This window comes from Ips typographus, linkage group LG5 (genome assembly GCF_016097725.1).
Source record: "Ips typographus isolate SLU linkage group LG5, UJ_Ityp_2.0, whole genome shotgun sequence".
NCBI lineage: Eukaryota > Metazoa > Arthropoda > Insecta > Coleoptera > Curculionidae > Ips > Ips typographus.
In genome coordinates, this window is record NC_138426.1 from 7,013,815 (window position 1) to 7,038,381 (window position 24,567).

General features: G+C 36.1%; 3 protein-coding genes across 7 annotated transcripts; 1 reads left to right on the forward strand and 2 right to left on the reverse strand.

Moving 5' to 3' along the window:
• Positions 1 to 1,357: 1,357 nt before the first annotated feature.
• On the reverse strand, positions 1,358 to 7,543 carry Hmu (adipocyte plasma membrane-associated protein hemomucin). Of its 2 annotated transcripts, XM_081980258.1 has the most exons (10): positions 7,233 to 7,543; positions 7,014 to 7,177; positions 6,798 to 6,956; positions 6,574 to 6,742; positions 5,856 to 6,016; positions 5,556 to 5,803; positions 5,273 to 5,500; positions 5,142 to 5,219; positions 4,854 to 5,054; positions 1,358 to 2,006 (listed from the first exon to the last, which is right to left on the reverse strand). In XM_081980258.1, exons 1-10 carry the CDS (start codon positions 7,352 to 7,354, stop codon positions 1,968 to 1,970), a joined length of 1,569 nt encoding a protein of 522 aa, XP_081836384.1. In that variant the 5' UTR covers positions 7,355 to 7,543; the 3' UTR covers positions 1,358 to 1,967. The 2 variants fall into 2 exon arrangements, with proteins under 2 accessions (XP_081836384.1, XP_081836383.1); XM_081980257.1 differs by having other exon boundaries at positions 4,854 to 5,219.
• A 243-nt stretch (positions 7,544 to 7,786) lies between these two features.
• On the forward strand, positions 7,787 to 9,318 carry LOC145729473 (cilia- and flagella-associated protein 36). Its single transcript, XM_081980268.1, has 6 exons — positions 7,787 to 8,134; positions 8,185 to 8,249; positions 8,300 to 8,401; positions 8,453 to 8,694; positions 8,749 to 8,953; positions 9,004 to 9,318. Exons 1-6 carry the CDS (start codon positions 8,029 to 8,031, stop codon positions 9,262 to 9,264), a joined length of 981 nt encoding a protein of 326 aa, XP_081836394.1. The 5' UTR covers positions 7,787 to 8,028; the 3' UTR covers positions 9,265 to 9,318.
• A 719-nt stretch (positions 9,319 to 10,037) lies between these two features.
• On the reverse strand, positions 10,038 to 24,394 carry flfl (serine/threonine-protein phosphatase 4 regulatory subunit 3 flfl). 4 transcript variants are annotated; one of them, XM_081980248.1, is made up of 11 exons: positions 23,938 to 24,394; positions 22,053 to 22,440; positions 21,098 to 21,997; positions 17,194 to 17,386; positions 16,916 to 17,126; positions 16,559 to 16,864; positions 16,313 to 16,506; positions 14,946 to 15,088; positions 14,698 to 14,895; positions 12,579 to 12,728; positions 10,038 to 10,700 (listed from the first exon to the last, which is right to left on the reverse strand). In XM_081980248.1, the coding sequence occupies exons 2-10, from the start codon at positions 22,383 to 22,385 to the stop codon at positions 12,627 to 12,629; spliced, it is 2,580 nt and encodes an 859-aa protein (XP_081836374.1). In that variant the 5' UTR covers positions 22,386 to 22,440; positions 23,938 to 24,394; the 3' UTR covers positions 10,038 to 10,700; positions 12,579 to 12,626. The 4 variants fall into 4 exon arrangements, with proteins under 4 accessions (XP_081836374.1, XP_081836376.1, XP_081836375.1 ...); XM_081980250.1 differs by having other exon boundaries at positions 14,698 to 14,889; positions 14,946 to 15,094; XM_081980249.1 differs by having other exon boundaries at positions 14,704 to 14,895; positions 14,946 to 15,094.
• Positions 24,395 to 24,567: the final 173 nt, after the last annotated feature.

Sequence of the window (24,567 nt, forward strand, 5' to 3'; positions counted from 1 at the left end):
TTCGTGTTTTAATGAAAAAACTAAACATCTGGCAACAAGGCGTGTTAAACGTCAATGACGTGCATCGGCCGTATATTGCCTTCTACTATAGAAAGCCTAAAATGTCAATTATAATGGCGGCGTTAGCGGTTTTCGTTTTATACACAAACGTCTGCAAATGCAGTAAAAAATATGTTTTTTTTTATTGTTTCGTGTAGTTGATTGGAAGTTGTGAGTGAAAAATCAAAAAAAGGATCATTCCTGATCCAGATATGTATAGATAGAGCTTTTTATACACAATCAAGTCCAGCCTAACCCAAACTGGTTAGAACATTTGTCCTGGAAAGTACAACACACAGCAAACTGTTCAATGTAAGAAAATCTGTAAATCCTTGAAACTAGGTAAGCAAAATTGGTAAATGGTCCTGATGTTATTACCAAGAACATTCATTCAAAATTATTTTTGTTGCTCTCACAATGAAGGATGCTTTAAAATGTAACTCACATGTAACAAACTCCTAATAAGTTTACTGTATTAGAAAGCACTTGTACTTACCATTGAGTACAGTGTTGGAGTAAAATCATTCCACTTCAAAGTGTTCAACCACTGTTGAGTTAGATCCGGTTTTTTGTAAAGTAAAAAACTGACACTGTTGGGCTTTTTCCTGAATTGCTGTTACAATGTGGCTTGAAAAAGTTATGAACGGCAGCAATCAAAAATAACTTACGCAATTAACCTCAAGTCTTGATTTTAAACCGTAAAAATTAATCTACTCCTTAAAAAACTCAATTTCCACAATACAAACTGTCATCTCTATTCCCGCCATATTGGAATGTTTGACAAGCACCTTCTAGGCTTTCTAGTATAGTAGCCGGTGCAAAAACTGAAACTAAATAATGGTAAAGAGGGCTGTGAAACCTATACCAGTTTCAATCACAGTTGGCTGCATATTTTTTATTTTTTCTAATCATAACCTATATTGCAATAAAACTTTTATACAATTCTACTACTGAAGCCAGTAAACAAGAAAACGTTAATTGTTCATTGCCTGAACTTACCAGTTTAGTAAAGCAAGCAGTCAGCACTTATTTTGGACGTGAAGTCTTGTAGAAAAACCCACACTCTGACGACGTAAAAGTGATTTTATCCAGGCAAACAACGTTATTACCGCACTAAAACAAGCACTTTGACCACTTGATTACAAAATAACTTAAAAACTGAAAAATTATTGAAGAACACATTTTTTAAACTGGAACCTGTATTTCAAATTCAAACTGAATTCTTTTGACAGATGACAGCTGAATACAAATAGTAGGTAGGAACGCGTTCCGAACTGACAGTTCTATACAGGTATAGACCAAAAAAATACAGTAAAACTTCAGGAGTAAAATATATTTAAAAAAAAATCAACAACATGAAATACACACTACCCTGAGGACAGATAACCACTAAAAAAACTTGTTTCAAAACTCACAACCACACAAACAGACTATATTAACATCTAGTACAATATTACTAGACTTTACCAAAACAACCGCAAAAAACAGTTTCACTTTACTGAACACCTTAAATTTCTTAAATATATTATTACTGATTCATTATTACCACGATGAGAAACTTTTATTACCACCTAAAAGGTAACTAAAAATAAAAAAATGTGCTTTCGACAAATTAGCCCTACGTAAGTGTACTGTAGTTACATAAACAGTCTGTCACACTTCTTGATCTGTATCACAGAACACACTGTTAACTTATGACAAAAAATGCAACGCCGGAATGATATTTTTTATGGTGATGGCTGCTGGACGCTAACCACCTCAAACTAGATTCACTAATGGTGTTTTCGATTGGCAAGTTTAGTGCAAAACTAATATATCGGACTCCCTGTTCTATTAAATGCCATTGAAACAGTATGGCAATGCAGTGGTTTTGCAGTAAACATGCCAATGGAAAACGCCATAACACGTTCGTCGGGAAGATTCATATTTTAGTTTGGTTTACGTTGAGCACCCTCTTGTGGCTTCGCCTGAAACCAATCCACTTTAACCCCCACCCAGTCTAATGCCCGTATTCATAGTTCTTCCCTGAGGCTCCCTCGATCCTCAAAGCACCCTTAATGCACCGAATTTGTTTCATAGACGCTCTTAAGGGTTCCTTGACCTAGAAGAATTTTCGAGGGACGGTAGAAGGTACCTTGAGGCGACCTCGACATTAAATTATAATAAGACCATTTCGAGGTGACGTCACAAACGTCAAACGTAAGTCAGCCATATTGCCGGGGGGCATACAGACCCACTAGTTGAATGTAAACCAGAGAAATTTTCGATTGAGTTCAGAAGATTGTACAAAAATGCCGTCGTTTTGTTCAGTCGTGCGTTGTGGAAATAGAGCAGAAAGGGATAAAGTTCGATTTTTCAAGAGTCCCAAAGCGTTGAAGAACCGGGGAGAACAACTAAACGCCTTGTCAAAAGAACGTCGACTTAAATGGGTTGCCGCTTTAAAACGTGGGGATTTAAGTAAACTTCCTTAATAATGCACGAATTTGTGCAAATCACTGTCCCAGGTATCTATTATTATTATTTGTCAGTAGTGCAGCATCTAACAAAGTATGGTTAAATAAAATATTGTTTTAATTTTTGTGTATTTTGTCAGTTTTGTTTGGTTTTTTTAGGCAAACCAGCTAAATTGGAGGATAAGGACAATCCTGACTGAGTTTCTTCTGTAAATATGGGATATATATTATTACCAAAACCCAAAATGTACAAAGTGTATAGCAGCATGTTCAAGCAGATAAGCGTTAAACAAAACGTCTCACAATAGTAAGTTTTTGTACAAAAGTTATAATTTATCTGTAATAAGACCTTTATATACGAAGATGAACATGAAGGTGAGAAAGCACGTTAGCTATGAACATGAACAGGGAACTACAGAAGTATCTGTATCTTACTTGGAACAACTTCAACAAATTCATGACAATAGCCAACTGAAAAGTGAACAAAATGCTGTGTATAAATTGTCTATCAGAAGATCTCAATTTTGCAAATCAAAAAATTATACATTGCAAGAAAAACTAAAATCGCCTGGCTTGTCAGAAGATAATGATTCAAAAACATTATATTTTACAGGCTTTCCAAAAGCACAGATGATTTTTTTAGTTTTTAACAGTGTCTCTCCCTACATATCAACTAAATGTACTCTGCTTCCTTTTAAACAGTTTATTAAACACCAGGAGATCACAAATAACAATGAAAATCCATACAGCTAAATTCAGTTGTCTGCCCCCCCGGCAATATGGCTGCCGTCGAAAGCCAGTGTCAAAACCAGGTGACTCAAAATGATCTATTGCTTGTATATTTTTAAATTGTTTGGATAAAAGAAAAGTATGGATTTAGATGGGTTTCTTAATTTTGTGGACCGTGTAGTAGCACAACCGAATTTTTATTAACGCTTACTGAAAAGGTATATACGTGATGCAGAAAATCCCTTGGAATTGTATGATACAGCTGAATTTAAGATAAGATACAGATTTTCAAAATTTTCCATTACAGAGGAGGTTTTTTCTCTTGTGAGAAATTCACTGGAAAAAAATGTAGATCGTGGATTACCGATTCCTGGAATTATACAGTTATTAACAGCCTTAAGATTTTAAACCACTGGAAAGAGGAGCTCAAAACTGGTTTTTTAAGTGGTTGAACCACCCCGAACTCCCAAAAATAACTGAGTTACAGCGTGATCAAATTTCAACTGATTTAAATATTTGTTTCATCTAACCAGTTTTTGCTAAATAACTCGAAAACGGGGATCAAAAATGTTCTTAATTGACTCCTTAACTCAGAGCACCCCAAATTTGCAGTACCGTTTTTGCTTCCAGTATGCATGAAAATTATGGTGATTGCCTGTTTTCGGTCACCCTGTACGCAATATTTCAGATAGAATTAGTTGCTCAACACCACTGGAAAAAGGAACTCAAGACGGTTAATTTGAGTGGTTTAACCTCCCTGACCTACCGAAAATAACCGATTTACAGGGTGCTCAAATTTCTAACTACAATTTCAACTGATTTGAGAATTTGTTGCATCAAACCAATATTTGCTTAAATAAAATGTGTTTTTCACACTCAAAAAATTGTACAAAGTTTAAAAAAACAGGAAAGACTGACCACATCTGTAAAAACTGTAAAAAGCGGCAGAACACTGGGAATTCCATTTTTTTGAGTTGTCCCCATTTAGATTTTATTACATAACCGTTATTCATAAAATATCTTTTCTTGTCCAATGGTGGGTTTATATTAATTTAAGATTTAACATTTAAGACGTATCATCTAAGAAGTAAGAAATTAAAAGTGAGGTTAACCCATAAGATATGGGGCTCCCGTTTATACTCACGTATCATTTATCATTTAACATGTATCATGTAAGAAGTGGCCTTGAAAATTGGTTATATTTTAATTATGATTTAAAAAGTAAGGATTCTTACGTGAAAATCGTATTGCGCATGTGTTCAAAGCTGTCAAATGTCAACTATGGTAATCACCTGTGTTTGAAACGTTCTCTAATTGGTTACATCTTACATGTGTTTCTTTACTTCTTAAATGAGTATAAACGCACTTAAAAATCATAAATGATACATCTTAAATGAATATAAACCCACCATAACTTTACCTAAATCTGTGGTACAGAAAGAGCAAGCAATATACTTCAGCTTTTTTGACACCCCAGTTATAGGTTAAGATATTTTATTTATTTACGGTGTTGACAGTTTTCTATCATTTGCAAGGGCGCCTTACTCAAGGGCTACTTGAGGAGGAAAGGAAGGCTTAAGGGTTCCTTCGAGGTGCGACTATGAATACGGGCATAAATGACATTTATGTTACCTGTTTGCGTTCTTGAGCCGCAGGCGGCGCCTGTTTCACTGGAGGCGTGGTTTGTTTACCTGCTGGTTGTGATGGAGGATTGGTCGGTTTAGCTGGGGGAGGAGTTTGTTTGGGTGGGGGTGTGGTTTGAGGCTTGGCAGTAGTGGGTTTCTGAGTAGTTGTTGTAGGTTTTGGAGTTGTTGTAGTAGGTTTTGGGGTAGTTGTGGTAGTCGTTGCGGGTTTTGAGGTTGTTGTAGAGGGTTTTGGAGTAGTCGTTGTAGGTTTTGGAGTAGTCGTTGTAGGTTTTGGGGTTGTTGTAGTTGAGGGTTTTGGGGTAGTTATGGGTTTGGGAGTGTCAACGGGAACAGCTCGCTTTACCCGTTCCTCCTAGATATATTAACTCAAACCAAAAGTCCCAACAACTAAACCACAAAACTCACCTGACGTAAGTCATCCCAACCCAACTTAGCCAACGGGATTTTCGCAATGTAATCATTAAAGGGGGAACCCAAATATAGAATGTCCTTCAGTACGTGAGCTTCGGAAATTGATTCAATTTTTCCGGTAGTGGTGTGTACGCTATCAGTGATTTCACCTTTTCTATTAATCCTTAACACAGTAACTCTGCGCGGGATTAGCTTCTTGGGCAAGGACGTAAAATGTCCGACCTAAACACACCCTAACACGTGTCCAGTCAAACACCAATTAAGTGATAAAACTTACATAATGAATGACCTTAAGGGACACTTCGTTTGGATAGTACTTATCAATCGTTTGGAACAAAAGTTTTACAGTACCCATTAAACGAGCTATGGCTTTCCTGATCAAAGGAAAAGGGGCAATTGATTGAGAAAGGAAGGGGTGTTCCTCGTCACGTGCTAGCGGTAAAGGCACCAGAAAACCGCCCTTTCCGTCCGCTTTCAAATTATCAGGCAAACCAGGAAGACCGTCAATAAAGACATCATGAGTGCCTTTACAAAAATAATTTTTTAGCCCAAATTTTGATAAATGTATGCAGCTAACCTTTCTTAGGGCCTTTCAAGTAATATCTTAATATGCGACTGCCAGCTGTTTCAGCCACAATAACAAACTCTTCATCCTCAGAAAGGGCGACGCCATTAGCAAAATGAATTCCCTCAATTAAGACCCTGTTTTCTTTTGTTTTGGCATTGTAATGGATCAATCTAGATTAATTATTTAATTATTATACAAATTTTATGTAAAGTATTGTAACATATCCTGTTCAAATTTACTGTATTTTTACTCTTTTTTGATATTTTTTCAAATAACCAAGTTATGCACTCATTTCATTTTTTAAAACAGTTTTGGAGAAATTTCTTCCTCAAATGACCTTTTAGGGCAAAAATGCCCTGATGCAGTCTTGTAGAGAATTTAATTCGCTTCAACTCTTCTTATTACACTTTTTAGATAGTTTTTCAAATAACCGAGTTATACACTAGTTTAATTTTTTAAACAAATACAAGATTTGTACCAAAAAATATGTGATCAACTCTTTTATCAACCATAGCAACAGTTTTAAAGCTTCTGCATACATGATTGCCATAAATAAATATTTTTAAGAGATTAAAGAATTACTTTTAGACCCAATAAAAACTATTCCTCCCTTATCACTTTGGTAATAATATTTACTTCAATTGATAAGTTCTAAATAACATAAAACCAGATTAAACAAGCTGTAAAATGGAATTATTGGATCCAAGTGATATGCAATAAAACTCACCTTCCTGTAGGATCAGCCAGCATTACAAAAATTCCATCTTCCAGAGTAAAATTAGTGCTTGAATCTGTCCAGTAAAAATCTCCATTACTGGCCAGGGCAATGGAATTAAAAATCTTGGCTGATGCTCCATTTATGTCAGTTTTAGGACTGACCAGCTGTTTTTTCTTACCTGAAACACTAAACACACTCACCAAACTTGTCGAGCATGCATTACAATATCAAACCTGTGGCTACATCCACCTGGAAAATACCATAATAAGAATCCACCGCATATAAAGTACCAGACTTGTCAAAAGTTAATCCGAGTGGTCTCCCGCAAATCTTTTCCTCATAAGCATTCTTACAAGGTTTACCAAACTTAACCACTGGAGTTATGTGGTTTCCTGTAAAATACTTCATGTAAAACCCATAAGTATTATACAGAGTGGTCACAAAAATACCTGTAAGTTTGACAACATCCCCAGTATAAAGTGAGGTGTATAACTCTCCATTTAGGTCTGCAAAACCTTCAGGACCTACAAAATCACCTCGGTGCCACACTTCAACCTCATCCAAACGATTATTTAATGACAATTTTCCAGTTAAAGGTTTTGAGGGTGTTATTCTACAAAAAAAACACTCCTTAACCAAGGCAAGCAATAAAAACATTTTTCACTTACCTGATGGATTGTTCAATCTTAACTTTAGGAGGTAAATAAGGTATTAACACTAACAGAGCTAAGAAAATGGTCAATTGGAATGCCCTTCGCAGGATCCACTTAACAATACCACCCAAACCCATTACGGTAGGGTGAGTTCAGCAGTTTTACGCACGGCAAAAAAAAAACGGGTCGTTGATGAGTTGGAGATCAAAGAACGTGGTACCGTCCGGTTCGTGGACTTTCGGTACCGCTTTCACGTACAAAAACACGCAGGAAAATGACCAACACTCACCCGAAAATCCTATAAAAACATTGTGGTTTTTTTTTTGACAGTGCGTCAAAATTTGACTGATCAACTGATTGAAAGGTTAGAAACGAATAGTTTTCAAGCTTTTTTAATTACCCTTTTAATAAAATGCTTATAATTGCTGAAAGTTTAAAATAAACTGTAAAAAAGCACTTAAAAACGAATTGGTTTTATTTAAAAAAAAACACTATTGTTTACAAACAAGGCTGACAAATGTCAAAATAAAGCAGTGACATTTACGAAACTGACAGTGATATGGAAGCAGTGTTGCCAAGTGTACGCATACAAAATGATGCCATCAGGGCTAATAATTTAAATTTATTTTTTTTGCTAATAAAATAATTATAATACTACTGAAGTTCAAATTTATAACAGTGATTTTATGATAGAATAAACGCCTTTTGATTTATGAACAAATTGTTGCTCATGACAACCTCATATGGGCGGTAAATACAAACACACAGAGCCTGGTTAATGATTTTTCTTTAATGATAATTGCACACCAAAATGTCGGGTGAAGACGATTCGTGGGTGTTTGACTCGTTGGTGGCCTTTTTAAACGGTCCCATTTGGAATGCACCTCTACAGAGCTTTGTCGAAGAAAAATCCCTCAGTAAGACCACTGAAAACCGTAACTTAGGTGTTTTAATGCGTTCATTGCAGTCTTTGAACCTAACGTGACCGAAAACGACGACTACCGCAAAATATTCGAAGAGTTTAAGAATCTGGTAACTAAAACCCCAGTTTAGCTGGTGTAAACTAACTTTTTGAAAAACAGGTGGACTTTATGCTGGCAAACTTCATGGAGGACATCGGAATCACTTCTGAACAGTTTGAAAAAGCCTGCGCCGAAGGCAAACGCTATGTTTCCTTCGATAATGTAAACGAACCATCAAGTTTTCAGGAAAAATATTCAAGAAATAAATTCTAGAATTTGTTCGAACAAATTTGGGCGGCAAACGACTTTCAAATGTTCGCAAGAATGATGACGCAACGCAACGTGGAGCTCCAGCTCCAAGCCCTGGAACTCATCGAGAAAAAGTACGGAATTACTCCGCAGTCATTTGTGCCGAAATGCCAAGGAGAAGAAGGCGTCTCCAACGTTAGAACCATCCCAGTTACGGTGGAGAGAGAGTCAAAGTTGGAGAAAGAAATTCTGGAGGAAGTCGCCAAGTAAAACTTAATTAATATGTCAGTGATCAGTATGTGTGTGTTGGTGGGTTTCAGGAGGTTCGTTGAAGAAGAAACCGTTACCACTGAGGCTGAAATTGAACATTTAATAGAGGAAAAACCAATTTTAGAGCAGCAACTTAAAGACACTCTAGTCACTACTCTAAACATCACAGAACAAAGTTCAGAGAATGCTACATCCGATGTTAAGCTGACGGAAAATGAAGAGAAGCCTCCAGTACCACCTAGAAAAGCTAAAGAGGTGCGTATAAATGGCTGACTAAGCTGTACAGTACTAACTTAACGTTTTAGGTTGACACTTTAGAACTGAAGAAACGTCAGGACTACCTACGGGCTCAAAGAGACAAACTGGTGGCTCTAAAAAAAGAGGCGCGACAAAAACATTTAACCAACGAAACAGGTGCTTCAACTACTAAGAACCGTCCCAAATCGGCAAAAGCGGCCGAAGCCGTTTTATCAGGCGATAAAGGACACTTTCCACCCGGTCAAATGCAGATCAGAAAATCGCTGGTGGAACGTCTGAAAGCTGAAGTGGTGGACAAGAAAAACTAAAACCGTATTCGTATTATATATTTATTTACCTAAATATAACGAGTACATATTTTATATTACAATCTTTTAAAAACATTAATTTATTACAATAGAAGGAAGATTAGAAAAATGCTTACAAAGTAACGGTTGACTTTTCTCTAAGCAACGATTGGTGACGTGTCTCCGTATAAAAAATATGTTCGGGCTGCCTTATGTGGTTTGTATGTGTGTATATTCGTACAACTTAAAGTACAACAACAACAAACTATAAAAACTCAAAATAAATACATACTCGTACAAATCCGTCTGGATCGAATCACACTTGCAAAAATCTACCACAAGAAACGACTTGGAAGCGGCTAGTTCTTGTAACATACTTTCGACGAACAGGATTTTGGGAAGAATTAGTGGACACATCCTCTATGTACACTCAGTAGTCCTAAGTTAGTGTGCATCACAGTTTTCTGGTTGTTTTTTTTTTTTAAGAGGAACGTATCTATAATCACGGTTTTTCTTGATCGGGATGAAACTATACGCGAAAAATGTAATGCAAATTTTTTAACAAGGTGGATTTTCCTGTAAATTAAAATTCTATACTAAAAATCAAACTTGTCAAAAGAATAAAAATCTCCGGAGTAAACACAGCACTTTCCAAAACAAGATAAATTTTTTGAAAAATGTTGGATTTTATCAAAACTTGAGGTAGAATCAGAAAACCCACCCCTCACAGGGGGATGTGAGGTACCGCGTGACCGGTCACAAAATTGGTACGACAAATAAATTAAATAAAAAAATACACATGAGACCAATATATTTTCATCACATGACGTCACAATTGAGGTTTACTCGAGCGCCACCCACTGTACTTTTGTAGTAAATTACTCAAAATTTTCCAAAAAAAAAATTTCGAGAAATTTAGATTGGAGAGTGGGAGGTGTTCGAGAGTTTTCTGTGACAATCTTGCGCAACGCATTCTGGATCCGGGCAATTGACATTTTATTTTATATACACAATAGACTATTACCGTCGACCTGTTTCTCCCGTTTTCAACCTGATAGAATTACTAAACATATTTTACAACAATTCAGAAGAACAAAAATGAAAATAAAAATCGATTCTAACCTGGTTTTTTTTTTTAGGGGACGAAGCAAGGCGGTTTATACACACACAACTTTAGTTCCATTGACGCTGATTCTACTTTATACGATTTCCGATGCCACTATTACAGTTTTCTGTTTTTATTTATTTTTTTTTAAAGTAGTAAACGCTACTCATCTACCACTAGATATTACGACTTAGCCTAGATAAAATTCACAGTTGCGCGCGTTCCGCGTTGCGTTTTTTGTCCATTTGATTCGTAACTATAAACACCGAGTAATTTGTTTTGTTTAGTTAACTTGTTTTGTCACTGTTCCTTTCTTTTGTTTGCTATTGCTCCAGTTTTTTTTTCGCCTTACCTGGAATATATTAATTGAAGTGAAAATACAACGTTAATACAGTTCTAAAGTGAGTGTTAAAGCTACAAATTTAGTTCTGGTATGTGCGTATTTTTTTTCGGAAGACAAAAGTAGACACATTGTTGATATAGTCTGTTCAGTGGGGTTATGGGAAGGTTTAAGCCATTTGTAGAGGGCTCTGCCACTTTTTAGAAGGTTGTCAGTAGCATTTAGAAGTCTATAGAACTTTAAAAATGGTCCTAGAGGCCTCTGGCAAATTAAAACAGTTATGGGAAGGTTTAAGACATTTGTAGAGGGCTCTGCCACTTTTTAGAACGTTCTTAGTAGCATTTAGAGGTCTACGCAACTTTTAATGTAGTCCTAGAGGCCTCTGACAATTTAAAACAAATTTGGAAAGGTTTAAGACACTTATAGAGGCTCTGGCACGGGATGGTTAACAAAGGATGGTTACTTAACACTATTCAAAAAATGAACTTCAAAAATCGAATAATTTCCTATTTATGACGTTTTAAAGACGTTCAAGTAGTTCAATCAAACCAAAATGGTCAAAATTACTACACCATTTACACATGTAGTTTAGAAAGCGTCAGTTGAATTTTAGAAACCATAAGATGGATTTAAAATATATCACTTGTATTTCAGAAAAGGTACTTTCAATTTTAGAATAATAACTTTGATTTTTGAAATTGCAATTTGCATTTCAGATTAGTCACTTGTATTATAGAAAAGAGCAGTTGGATTTCAGACATGGTCATTTGTAATTTGGAAAATTAAAGTTGAGCAAAAAAAGTAAATAAGTAAAAAAAGTAAATAGTTTAACGAATATTTTTAATAACATTGTCGTTTAAGCAGTTCAATAAAAAATCGATTTATCTCGAAAACCGTATCTCGTTTATTTTATCGAAATAAAGGAAGAGTACAATTTTTCGATAAAAATGTCAAGAGTATCCATTAATGGCGTTTGCAGCTGAAAATAATGACAGCTGTCAAAGTTTAAGCAAATTGTGTCTTAGGTCCAGTTAGTTCCTGCCTTTCAAAGACGAGACACCTGGTTTTCATGTCAAATAGAAGGTCTCTTTCGATAAAACATTAAACCCAATAATCATTACAATATACAGTGTTTCAAAAGTTACGGCCAAAAACGTTAATTGGAAGGCAGTTCTTTGGCGCTCGATATTTCCCTTAAGAGTGACTTTAAAAAAAAATTATATGAACAAATCGTATTATTTTGACCTCCTCTGCATGCCCCCGAGGGATTGTGATATAGTTATGGGACACCCTGTATATTTCATATAAATTAATACTCCCGATGGGCGGGTTTTTTTGCTTAAAGTGATATTAAAAAAAAAACAATGAACTAATAACCACATAGAACCACAAAAAAATCAAAAATTGAAATAACGTGTTCTAAAATACAAGTGACGAATCTGAAAGACAAATTACGTTTTCTAAAACCAAATTTACAATAATGAAATACAAGTTATAGATTATGAAATCCAACTTATATTTTTAAAATCCAAGTGATATTTTCTAAACTACATGTGTAAATGGTGTAGTCAGTAAGTGCAGATTCGTGAATATCGTACTCTATTTTAATAAGTAAAACAGTTAAAAGATCTGTATACAATATGTTACACACAAATTTTAAGAACAACCCTAAAAAAAGACACTTTTGAGGCTTTTTTTAAAGTGACAATGTTCCTAAAAACATCCTTAGTCCCTTTACAATGGACCACCATTAAACTAAAGCAAAATACTTGAATAAGAGTCACAACACAGCAAATTGAACATAAATAGATCCAATGTTGCCAACAGAAAGATTTTTCCCTGCATTAACCACACTTTCTATACAAATTACTAAACAATTGAGTGACTTACCTTCGTGGCTGTAATAAGTAGGGTTCCGTAAGGAACATAAAAGGAGCACTACGAAAGTCGCGGTCGTTTGCTAGAGTTTTCGCCTCCCCCGCCCGCGTCCGTCGTCTCTTCTTCCTCATCCGAATCACCACCTTCGTAATCCACTAAACCCTAAAACCAGAACTTGACTTGATTAATCCTGACCTTACTTGCACGGTTACAGTTAGAGAAAGAGAAAATTAAGAATAAATGTATGTGGAGGATTTGCAGAGAGATAACTGGACAGAATAATAATTTTCCTGAAACTGCAATTAAGGGCGATCCGGAAGATATTCCCAACGAATATAATAACTACTTGCTTTCAATTGTTCCAGATATTTTAAAACAATTAAACACCATCCCCTTTAACTGCAGCATTAGGGAGAATGACCAGTCTATGTTTCTTAGAAAGATGTCCACTCAGGAGTTATGTGAATTGTCAGCAAAAATAAAAAATAAGCATAGTAGTGGGATTGACGACCTACCTACTAGCATCATCAAACCAGCTATTCCGGTTGTTAAAGATGTGCTTTGCCATATAATTAATAATTCTTTCAAACATGGTATATTTCCAGAGCAATTAAAGATAGCGTTGATTAAGCCTTTATTTAAAAAAGAAAATGCGGATTTGATGGAAAACTACAGGCCTATTGGTCTGTTACCGGCTTTTTCAAAAATTTTTGAATTATGTATGTGTAAACGGTTGATAGATTTTTTCAAGCATTGTAATTTATTGAGCTTAAATCAGCATGGTTATGTGCCTGGAAGGTCCACGCAGACTGCAATATTTAACTTTACAAAACGGATATTAGAAAGTATAGAAAAAGGTAACCTGGCGATTGGCATCTTCTTGGACCTGTCAAGGGCGAACGACTGTGTTGACCCAGATATGTTGCTTAGAAAACTTAAGGCTTACGGTGTACGAGGTCAAACATTACATTTGTTTTCATCATATTTAACTAATAGGCAACAAAAAGTTAAAATATTAAAAAATGGACAGAATTATTTCTCACGTCTGAAGGAAAATAAAATTGGAATTGCACAGGGAAGCATACTGGGACCTATTTTATTCATTGTATTTCTTAATGACCTGAGCAACATTCTGCTTTCAGAAAATGAGCATGTGACGAGTTATGCCGATGATACGAATTTATTGACAGGGGGAATAAATGTAGAAAGCCTAGCACTATCGGGAGAAAACTTATTTTGCAGAGCACAAGATTTGTTTAAAAGTAACAGATTATTACTTAATAATAATAAAACAAAGGTTCTACTCTTTAGAACAAAACAATTCAAAATTGAAAAACCTGGAACACCAACTTTTGGACAATCAAATACAGAGCTCGTAGAACATACCAAATTTCTTGGAATTCACTTGGATGAATTCCTAAACTGGTCAAATCATATTTTAGAGTTAAACAAAAAGCTTAGTTCAGTTTGCTATGGCATACGAGTCACTGCGAAATTCATGAATGAAAGAACATTAAAAATCCTATATTACGCAAACTTTGAATCTGTGCTCAAGTATGGGATAATGTTTTGGGGTTCTAATAGCTTAATGGAAAAAAATTTTGTTTTACAAAAACGAGCACTTAGAATAGTCAAGAAAATGGGATACAGGGAGAGCTGCAGGGGGGTTTTCAAAGCTAATGGCATTCTGACGACTGTGTGGGGACTATATATTTATGAATGTATAGTTTTCTTTTTCAAAAACAAAAGTATGTTTGATCTGGAGGTACATCATAGTTATAACACTCGAAGCGTAAATGTAAATTATCCGATACACAGATTAACTATAACCGAAAAAAATCCATATTGTGCCTGTTTGAAGCTTTTTAATACATTACAAAATGATTTAAAATTAGAAAGAAATGAGAAACTTTTTAAAAGAAAGGTAAAACAGATGTTAATTAATTTAGAGCCATATTGTATCAGGGATTATGTAAGAGACTATTAGGTGTACGCTCATCTTAAAATGACGCTGTTTTTTTTTGTGTTTTCATGTATGTTTTTTGTAGTTACAGGAAATGTATTGTGACCATAATTAGAAATAAAGAAGACTAACTAACTAACTAACTAGAGAATCAATAATATTTCTTACCCATACCCGTTTGAAAACTGACACTTTTCCATCACCGGCTTGTTGTACGGTAACAGGCGGCGTTTCCTGGGGCGTCGTCGTTACCGTAGGTGCCGTTGTCGTCGTCGTGGTGGCCGCCGACGTTGTGGCGTTGTTATTCAACGCACCTGGTTGGGTTTGTAACAATTTCGGTGACGTTGAATTGTTGTTAGCCTGTACCTGTAAAAGTGCACGTAAAAAACTCGTAACTAAAATTTTTCCCCACTCACTTGTTTACAAGAAGGACCGTTCACTTCGATTGGGTTCGATTGTTGTGCCGTCGACTTTTTCTCCCCCAGTTTCCCCGCTATACAATCCATGTTGCCCAGTCCGGTCACGTCCATCAATGAGGACTTTTTTTCTAATACTTTTCCTGCAACTGAAAGGTTAAAATTGCCTACAAAACTAAAGCTGGGTTTATACAGCGCACAATGCATAACTTAATGCATAACATAGAAAGTTGGCTTTACAGTAATGCCTACTGTCGTTTATACAGCGCACAACACTTGCACAATACCGCATAGAAAGTTCATAATTTTTAACTTTCTATGCAATTCTTATGCGAAAACAACTGTACACATGCGCAAAATTTTGTAATGTCATATTTTTGTGTATGTATGTTTGTTGTTGATTTTGTATTTGTGATTTTTTGGTCATTTAGTGCAATAAAAACAGTTGAAGTGTCTCCGGAAAAAACAGAGTTTAGTGGTAAAAATTATCTAGAGCTAATTAGTTTCTCTTTACATCAAGAATTTATTAAACAATTGCAGATGGAACCTTGGCAACAATTGGGGCTTCTACTCTTGATGGGTACTGCAGCTACAACATTAAGCTTAGATGTCAAGAAAAGGAGAATACGGAGGTTTAAAACGCGACCTATGAATAGAAAACGCAATGAACATAGTGTTTTTGAAAAAATAGTTCAGTTTGCAGAAAAACATGATACAGAGCAGTTTTTCAAATATACTCGTATGACTCTAGAACTGTTCCATAAGTTATTAGCTCTTGTGGGGCCATACCTGCAGAAAGACAAGACAAAAATTCCAATTAGCCCAAAACAACGTCTTGCCCTCACTCTGCAGTAAGTATATTCTCAATTCCAAATAAAAATGTGTAGTATTGCTAGTTCTGTTTTTCAGATATTTATCAGAAGGTTATTCTATGCAGAAAATAGCATGGAATAATAACAGCTGAACGCTGCCATCTTGTGTTGTGAGTGGTGGTTGGAATCAACAGGGATGGCCTGGTCGGTTTGTGTTGGCTTTCTAAATATGGAGAATTCTAATATATTGTTGTTATTAAAAATGTTTTTTTTCCCCTTATCCAACTTTACAACAGCAAGCACACCTTTTTGCCTTATCGTCCTTATCTGTGCTTGACATGATTGACAAATGGCAAGTGACAGAAAAATAACATTTCACATTGCAATGACATTTATCACGTGTTGTCATAAACTCTTTTCATTGGTTAAAAATTATATGTTGTGGGACTGTATAAACACCAAAACGAAACCCTTGTGATTTTTTGTGCAATGTTATGCATTAAGTTATGCATTGTGCGCTGTATAAACCCAGCTTAAAAGCAAGCAGTGTTTTACCCCCTATACTCTCCAGATTACTATCAATTTTTTTGGAGAAAATTTCGTCGGCAAAAGGTGGAGGCGTAGTCGGAGATTTGTGCACCGAAGGTCCGTCGTCGTAATCGTCGTCTTCGTTGAACCACATCTCTTCCTCTTCCTCCAACTGACGTTGATCCCGTCTATATCTGCTGTTTCGCAAAATGGACGGCACGCTACAAGAATCTTTTATAACAAAAACCAATCAATAAAACACCACAATCTAACCTATCTAAACTGTTGCGTTCCTTTAGTTTATCTTGTTGCTGGTCGTAGCGGTGTTTAAGTGCTTTGAACGTCTGCACGTAGCAGATACTGTCCAAACGTTTACCGTAATTCTCCACTACGTGAGAGCATAATGTTTTGATGTCTTCCGACTTGATAAACTCAAACATTTCGATAATGGCTGAATCGAGCAGGTTGTATCGGCCCTTATTTCGAATAAAGGCGTCGATCACCGGCGCAAATAGGTTACCTTTGATTATGTACCGGTTGTAGAATTCGTCCTTCAACGCTATCAGTTTCCTCATAAACCTTTAAATCAACAATTTGTAACACTGAAAAAACTTTTAGAGAGTTAAATACCTTAAAGCGCACAAAACTAGAAACTTATGGGAGGACTTCATCAAAACCAAAATTCTGCGCAGCAGATCCTTATTTAATATACAGTTTTTGATGTGGTAAGTGTGGTGTTCGACGCAAAACGACAACAATTCGAGGATCAGTCCCAGGAGCTGCACGTGCCGATAATCTTCTTTTTGGGGCGTGTCGTTTACCGTGTTTTCTAACAAGGGAGCTGCAAAAAAAAAACCGATCGGCGTAAGCACAATCCAATAAACAAACAAAAAACCCGGTGACCATACTTATTAAGATCTGTACACTATGCTTATAGAAGAAATTGAGAAAGTCTGCTTTCTCAGACTTGTTCGCCGACGCCAACATGTTCTCGGGATCGAGTAGGATCCGGAGCACGCCCATCAGTTGCACTGCCCCGCCCAATTCGGGGTCGGAATCACAGATCATTTGCTCAATTATGATATTTAGAAGGATTTGGTCCTAGAACAGTAAAAATGTCTATTTTTGTTTCATCTATAAATTTACTAGATTAGTAGTAATGAGTGATCCTCTTAAACTGGGGAATCCTACACTTGGGAATACTATGACAAAAAAATAGGTTTAAAATAGAAAAAAATTTCAGTTTCAGGGAGGTAAGTAATTAAAAATTGCATAAAGTGAATTTACAGCTGCCTATTAGTAACCTAACCTAACTCTGTAGCCTCTAAAAATGCTAATAATATACTATTCCAATTATTTTTTTTTTTAATCAAGTACATCATTTACTTGGAAGAGCTACTCTAACTGGGGGCGTTTCTGAGATATTCACAGAAAACAACGCAAAATTAAAGTCAACTTTGACGACCTCTAGCGACCAAACGATACAACTTAACCCTGTCCAAAATGTGCTTAAAACCATCATTTTCTTACTCTAAGTGGGTTTTACAGACGATTTTGTCCCTGACTGTCCTTTCAAACTGTCTTTCTGACAGTTGAAAACTTTGACACCGTTTTTCTACCTGACTATCAAATTTTTTGGTGTTTTTCAAGTTATTGAATGAGAAATTTAATTAGGATTCCAAAAATGTGCTTAAAACGGTCATTTTCTTACTCAAAGTGGGTTTTACAGATGATTTTGCCCCTGACTGTCCTTTCAAACTGTGTTTCTGACAGTTGAAAACTTTGACACCGTTTTTCTACCAGACTGTATCAAATTTTTTGGTGTTTTTCAAGTTATTGAATGCGAAATTTAATTAGGATTCCAAAAATGTGCTTAAAACGGTCATTTTCTTACTCAAAGTGGGTTTTACAGATGATTTTGCCCCTGACTGTCCTTTCAAACTGTGTTTCTGACAGTTGAAAACTGACACCGTTTTTCTACCTGACTGTATCACATTTTTTGGTGTTTTTCAAGTTATTGAATGCGAAATTTAATTAGGATTCCAAAAATGTGCTTAAAACAGTCATTTTCTTACTCCAAGTGGGTTTTACAGACGATTTTGTCCCTGACTGTCCTTTCAAACTGTGTTTCTGGCAGTTGAAAACTTTGACACCGCTTTTCTACCTGCTGTACCAGCTTTTCCAACTTTATGTCCTGACTGTATACTCATTTACGTATAAAATTATGACAGTTGCTGAAGATATCCGCTGCAACGTTGCTACAATGTGAATGGATATAAAAAAGATTGCTTGATATTAAGGTACTAAAGTCTGAAGTGTCTTCGACAACATAAAAAGCATAAACTTGCAGTAACTCAATTTTTAAGTTTTATACAGGGTGGTCCAGTTTTAAGTGTCAATAATTCACCGTTCGATAGCCAATCGAAAAATAAGTTGAATTGCATTATGTCATTTTTCTGAAAAACGTTTCCTAAGGAACTTACAGTCCTACAAATTTCAATTTAAAAAATCGTTTTATAGTGTAAAACTGAACATTCAAGACTTGTGAGAGTCCAAATTTGTACCGAATAGTCTAAAAACTTGCTATTTACTACTAAGAATAGTCTTATAATTTGTTTTCTCAAACTGCCATCCTGGTCGAGTGTCTGAAACTGGATTTCAAGAACTAAAAACAGTCCAGAAATCAAGACAAAGATTGTACTGTGCATGAAACTCATTTTTTACTTCTAAAGATAATCTAAAAGTTGACTTTAAAAAGTTATAACTGACTTTAGTGGGACTAAAGAGAGTCCAAAAGTATATTTTCAAGACTTAACACTTAATTGGTGTACAACTGAATTTTCTGGACTGGACAACAAGTCTAGAAGTAAATTAAATTTTCGGACTATTTTATTTCTAAAAATTAGTTCTCAAGACTATTATTGTAGCATTTGGTACCAAAATTTTTTACTTTTATTACTGAAGAAACTTGACTTTTGGAAATAGTCTTAAACTCGATTTTTCAGTCTTAAAAAGCACTAAAAACAGTCTGAATTTCTTAGAGATGCTACAATTTATTGCACCTATGAGTGTAGAAGTCAATTTAATAGTGAAGAAGCTTGCAATAACATTTTCAAGACTATGGTCAGTGGACAAACTGGTTTTTAGGCCTGATAAGTCAAAATCTTGCACTGAAAACAGCCTTAAAACACTAAAAACAGTCTAGTTTATTAAGAAATACCCGAATTTTTAGCACTGTGGTGTCTAGAAGTCGATTTAATAGTGACAAAGCTTGGAATGCCATTTTAAGTCTATTGTGTACTTTGAATGTAAAAATTGTTTTTTAAGTTTGCTATGTCAATAACTTGGTGAAGATAGTCTTGAAACTCGATTTTCCAAGCTGAAAGCAGTTTTAAAGCACTAAAATTAGTCCAGAATTCGAAGAAAATGAAAAGCAAAGTAAAAAGCACGAAAAGTTAGTTTTCAAGACAATTTTCATGAATCTAATGTCAATGTCCTGCATCTAAGACTATTTTCAAGACTAAAATATTGAAATTTGTTTTCAAATTATGAAAACTTACTTCAAATGCAAATTTTAAGCTTCTGATGTCACTTTTCATTAATTCAGTCACATTTTGGGGTTCAAGTCAATTTTTAAGGTTTAAATGTATGAATTTGTTGTAACAAATTCTTGAAAAAGTAGTTTTTATGTCTACAAGTCAATTTTTAGTATTAAAGTCTCTCGATTTGCATGAAAACTGGTTACAAACACAATTTTTAAGCTTCTGAAATTTTTATCTTTTCTAATTCAATTTTCAAAACTAAAGTCTTTTAGTTTGTCTGGAAACTATGAAAACTCGCTACAATAATATTTTTTAAACTTCTTAAGTGAATTTTCCGTTTCCAAGACAATTTTTAAGTTGGGTTAGTTTGGGGTCTTTGACCGTAATATCGTGTAATAAAGTGCTTGTTCCAAATTTGATCAATATTGCTCCAACGGTCTGACAGTTATGACAAAAAACCGTTTTTTTAAACAGAAATTTGAAGGACTGTATTTTCCTTAGGAAGCACTTTTCAGGAAAATGACATAATGAATGTCAACTTATTTTTTAATTGGCTATGGATTTATTGACATTTAAAACTGGACCACCCTGTATGTTGGTCACATTGACGTTATTAAGTTAAGGGCACAATTGCAGCTGACAGACCCTTGAAAAGAATAGCGTTTTCACTCATAAACCGGATATACAAATATGGAAATTCCAACATAGGAAACCAGCAGTAAGAAGAGAGAAACACTGTGACGTCATTTGGTAGTTGTTTACTTGACCACATCATCAGAAAGACTGAATAGTATCTTATCTTGTGACTAACTGTCCAATTACGTCATATCCGCTGCGGCAGTCTGACACATGTCCACATGTCCACACCGTCGTAAGTCGGTGTGGATCAGACTGTCTGAACCACGCTTAACTTAAGCTGAGCTTGAAGTTCGACGGTGCAAATGGCGGTAACTGATTGATTTCTCTCTTCTTATCACAGGTGAAATTTCTATTGTTAAGAATTTTATACTCTACAAGCCTGCCCTAAAAGGTTGCTGAAAGAGAAATGCTTGCAAAAAATTGCTCTAAGGTGCAACAGTGCTTTGAGATATCTACTAACTAATATCAAACTCAACCGCCCATAACTCCCTTATTTTGAGAGATATCAAAAAATTGCAAAGAAGAAAAGTTGTAGGTAATTCCAACCTCTATAAAAATGTATTAAGGTACTTGTTATATTAATTTCTGGTTAGGTTAGAACTGGTTTAAGGACAACAAACCAACAACTTACCTCATCTGTATTACTGGCCTGCTGCAGGGTATACTCTCGAACAACCGAAGGTGAATACTCAACGATATACGTGAGAATGTCAATGGAGGCAGTCTTGGTTTTTTGATCATCCATGGCCAGAGTGATTTCCAACGCGGGCAAGATCCCCAACGACGTCAACGTCTTATAAAACGATTCCTTACCTTGGGGCTGCAGGTTTTGTGAATAGTTGCAAAATTCCTTGAGGAACAACACCAAATCGCGCCGTTTCGTGTTGGCCGTGGCCGGATCCGTGAGCATCGTAAACAGTTCGGTGAGAAACTTCTCGTCCTCCTGCACCAACGACACTATTTCCACTTTATTAAAAAATATAAAACTGCTCAGTGTGGACAGTAAGTTTTCCTCGAACACGGAGGGCGTGGGTAGCACCACGTCCTGTATATACTGAACGCGAAACGTCTGATGGATTTTCGCCAACAGTTCCGCGTTTTTAATGGGGATCGCTTCGCGAAACGTCGCGTGCTTCTTCAGGTACTCGCGGTGCCGTTTCGGCGTCGGCGATGACGGATCGTACTCCAAACACCCCACCACATCGAAAATCAGATCGTCACTGAACATTGTCTCAAACAGCACGTTCTTGTTCAACAAGAAAATATTCTTGAAGATGTCGTAGAGGTGATAGAGACGTTCCGTGCTTTCCAGATCCTCGCACATGTGGAACACGTTGATCAGTTTACGGATGTAGCCCTCGCTCTCGATCGCCGCGGCCAATTTCTCTTTGCGCATCGGCGTTGTCAGCGAGTTGCTAATCAGATCGCTGATTTGTTCCAGCCGATTAAATTCGCACGGAGGTAGTTCGATTGGTGGGGCGGAATCTGACATATCGTCAAAACGTTCATCTTCTGATTCCTCCACTATATCCTGTCAGAGAAAGAAAATGAAAAACCAGAGCACTAGCAACTAATTAACATCTTACCTGTGTAATCTCGACTGAAGGATCTTTTCCCTGCACTTGACAGATCTTTTCCCAGATCTCGTCGCAACCGAGTTTCTCCTGGAAACTGAGGGCCAAATCGAAATTGTCGCCCTCGGACCAAACGATCAAAGTGTCCTGCTGTTTCTGGTAGGCGGTGTCCGGTTGGATTTTCGACTCCAGCAACAATGATCCGTCGCTCTCGGCGCGCACCAACAACGATATACCTTTGAGACGATCCACGTAGGAGGAGGACACGTGACCGGTGCCCCTGTCGTCCCATTGGCGGTCGGCGTTCAATGCGTACAATTTTACTCGACGTCTCGTGTCTGTCATAACTGCGAATTTTACTAGTCGTTTTCGTTGTACTCAGAATTTTCCCACATTCCGGCTGTAAAAAAAATAATTCTTGTTGTTTGTGCATTGCTGTCTTTTTGATTTGACAGTTGTCAAACAAGGTGTCAAATTCTATTATCAAAAATGTGTTATGCTTACTCTGTGGTCAACAAGTTACATTCTAAAGTACTTAAAACTATGGTTTCTAGTTCAAAAGACAAGTCAACCTTACTTTCAGTAGTTCTGTGCTTCAAGACCAATTAGGCTATAAATCACATCCTAAACCACTTAGAACTTAGACTAAAAGTCAATTACAATCAAGGTGAACACAGATATGGAAATTTCAAAATTAGACATAGGAATCCCATGACAAGAAGAGAGAACTATTACAAATAAATGCTTTAGACAAAGATGCAACTTATTCAGTGACCTCATTTGGCCAGGTGACTACTTCAATAGGAATCTGGACCTGTTGGTTCTTCGACACATGTCACTTACCAAGTTTATCTCTATTTTTGTTCTATGTACAATTTTGAAATTTCTATATCATTGAGGTTGACCAACATTGGCTAATTTGAGTTTAATGACAGCTTAGATAACTTTAGTTTAGACTGTGTTGTTTTGCACCACATTTGCCACATTCAGACCTCAACTTAGCTTAAGTTAAAGTGTGGGGAAACACACAAATTCATGAATGATTGTAATGACACTGTGCAGTAAGATGCACTACAAATAAAATCACATTCTGAACATAATCCAAAATCATTCAAAATTACTGTTAGAACATATGGCTGTTCCCACCATCCTACTTTAAGCAAAGCTTTGGTTAAGTGTGGTTTAGAGTGTGCGAGTGTGACTTTTTACACCTGTACTGTCACAGTCTGACCCACAACTAAGTTTGCTTACAATGAGGTGCAAATGGAGGGTAATGACTGATCATTTGACAATAGGTCACATAAGAACTTGAAATTAATCAAACTAACTGGTCAAATGACCTACAGATAACTGACTCACCTAACCTAAACAACTTATCTATACTAGTTTAAGGTAGATTGAGTTTAGAATATGACAGGAATTTACTAAATTAGTTGCTTAAAACAACTCATTTTAAGCAACTAATCAAAGTAGTGACTTTTTCCATGATTTTTATAGAGCAGAACTCACTAGTTTTTCACCAAACTTGTCCATCAAAAGTGCCATTAGATCCAACTGCATAAATTAATAGTTAGTGCATTTTTAGACCCTATTTAGGCTAATAAAGTAGGTTATAATAAAAAAACATCAGTTCACTACACTTTAAAATCAGTGAGCAAAACACTGTACCCTGAATAGTACCCATCACTACACCTTATAAGCCAAATTACTTCTATAGAATAAATTAGGGTTGAAAACTGAAATAGATGAAATAACTGTACACTGATCTATGGCAAACAGTTGGATAACGATGTAAGTAAAGTTACACCTTCATCAAGGTGATATTGACTATACAGGAGTGCAGTAAATGAGTGTAAGCAACAAGGTAAGTTGTGAAAGCGTCAAGGGGGCAACTTACTCCACACGACGGGTAACAACAGTAATACCGGCTTCCTTATACTGTCACAACACTAAAAAGAATACGACGAAAACTCGTTCACAAACAAGAACAACCGTACTGAACTTGTTACTGGGTTAAAATCACAATCTTTGTGTATAAACTTTTGACGGCGCGGTCCTCCAACCAAACTAATCCGTTTAAGGAAAAGGGCCTAGTCGCAGAACGTAAACCATGTCAAAAATAGGTAAAAATCGTACTAGTCGCGCGCTAATTAGTGATTTTTTTCGGTTAATTGGATTTTTTTCTGAACTTTCAACAGGCACAACATAAAACTGTTATCGCCATATTGAATTCACAACAACGCTCGCAGATGGAGTTCGGGGATCACAACAAGGGCGAACGCGTGGCAACTGCGCATCCACGAGCGCGCCAGCTTTGAAATTTCAACATTACAAAAAACAGTTTCTCGTCAGACTGTAAAACTTTTCTTTCAAATATTCATAGTATTTTAGTCTAAAACTGGGCCTTGAAGTTGTAGTGTAGCTGAAACCTTTCTGCAAGCAAGAAGAATAGGAAAAAAACAAATTTAAGACTCAGATCAACTTGGAATGACGTCACACCAGGATTTACTGCAACGTTGCCACTGTG

Coding starts and splice junctions, on each gene's coding strand:
- flfl (XM_081980247.1), bottom strand. CDS start 22,385: ATGACAGACACGAGACGTCGAGTAAAATTGTACGCATTGAACGCCGAC. Junction 15,095..16,312: donor TAATCTGGAGAGTATAGGGG/GTAAAACACTGC, acceptor TTAACCTTTCAG/TTGCAGGAAAAGTATTAGAA. Junction 14,896..14,945: donor ACGGTCCTTCTTGTAAACAA/GTGAGTGGGGAA, acceptor GCACTTTTACAG/GTACAGGCTAACAACAATTC.
- Hmu (XM_081980257.1), bottom strand. CDS start 7,354: ATGGGTTTGGGTGGTATTGTTAAGTGGATCCTGCGAAGGGCATTCCAA. Junction 6,743..6,797: donor CCAGGTGGATGTAGCCACAG/GTTTGATATTGT, acceptor TTAGTGTTTCAG/GTAAGAAAAAACAGCTGGTC. Junction 6,017..6,573: donor CTGGCTGATCCTACAGGAAG/GTGAGTTTTATT, acceptor TAATTAATCTAG/ATTGATCCATTACAATGCCA.
- LOC145729473 (XM_081980268.1), top strand. CDS start 8,029: ATGTCGGGTGAAGACGATTCGTGGGTGTTTGACTCGTTGGTGGCCTTT. Junction 8,250..8,299: donor TCGAAGAGTTTAAGAATCTG/GTAACTAAAACC, acceptor TTTGAAAAACAG/GTGGACTTTATGCTGGCAAA. Junction 8,402..8,452: donor GCTATGTTTCCTTCGATAAT/GTAAACGAACCA, acceptor AATAAATTCTAG/AATTTGTTCGAACAAATTTG.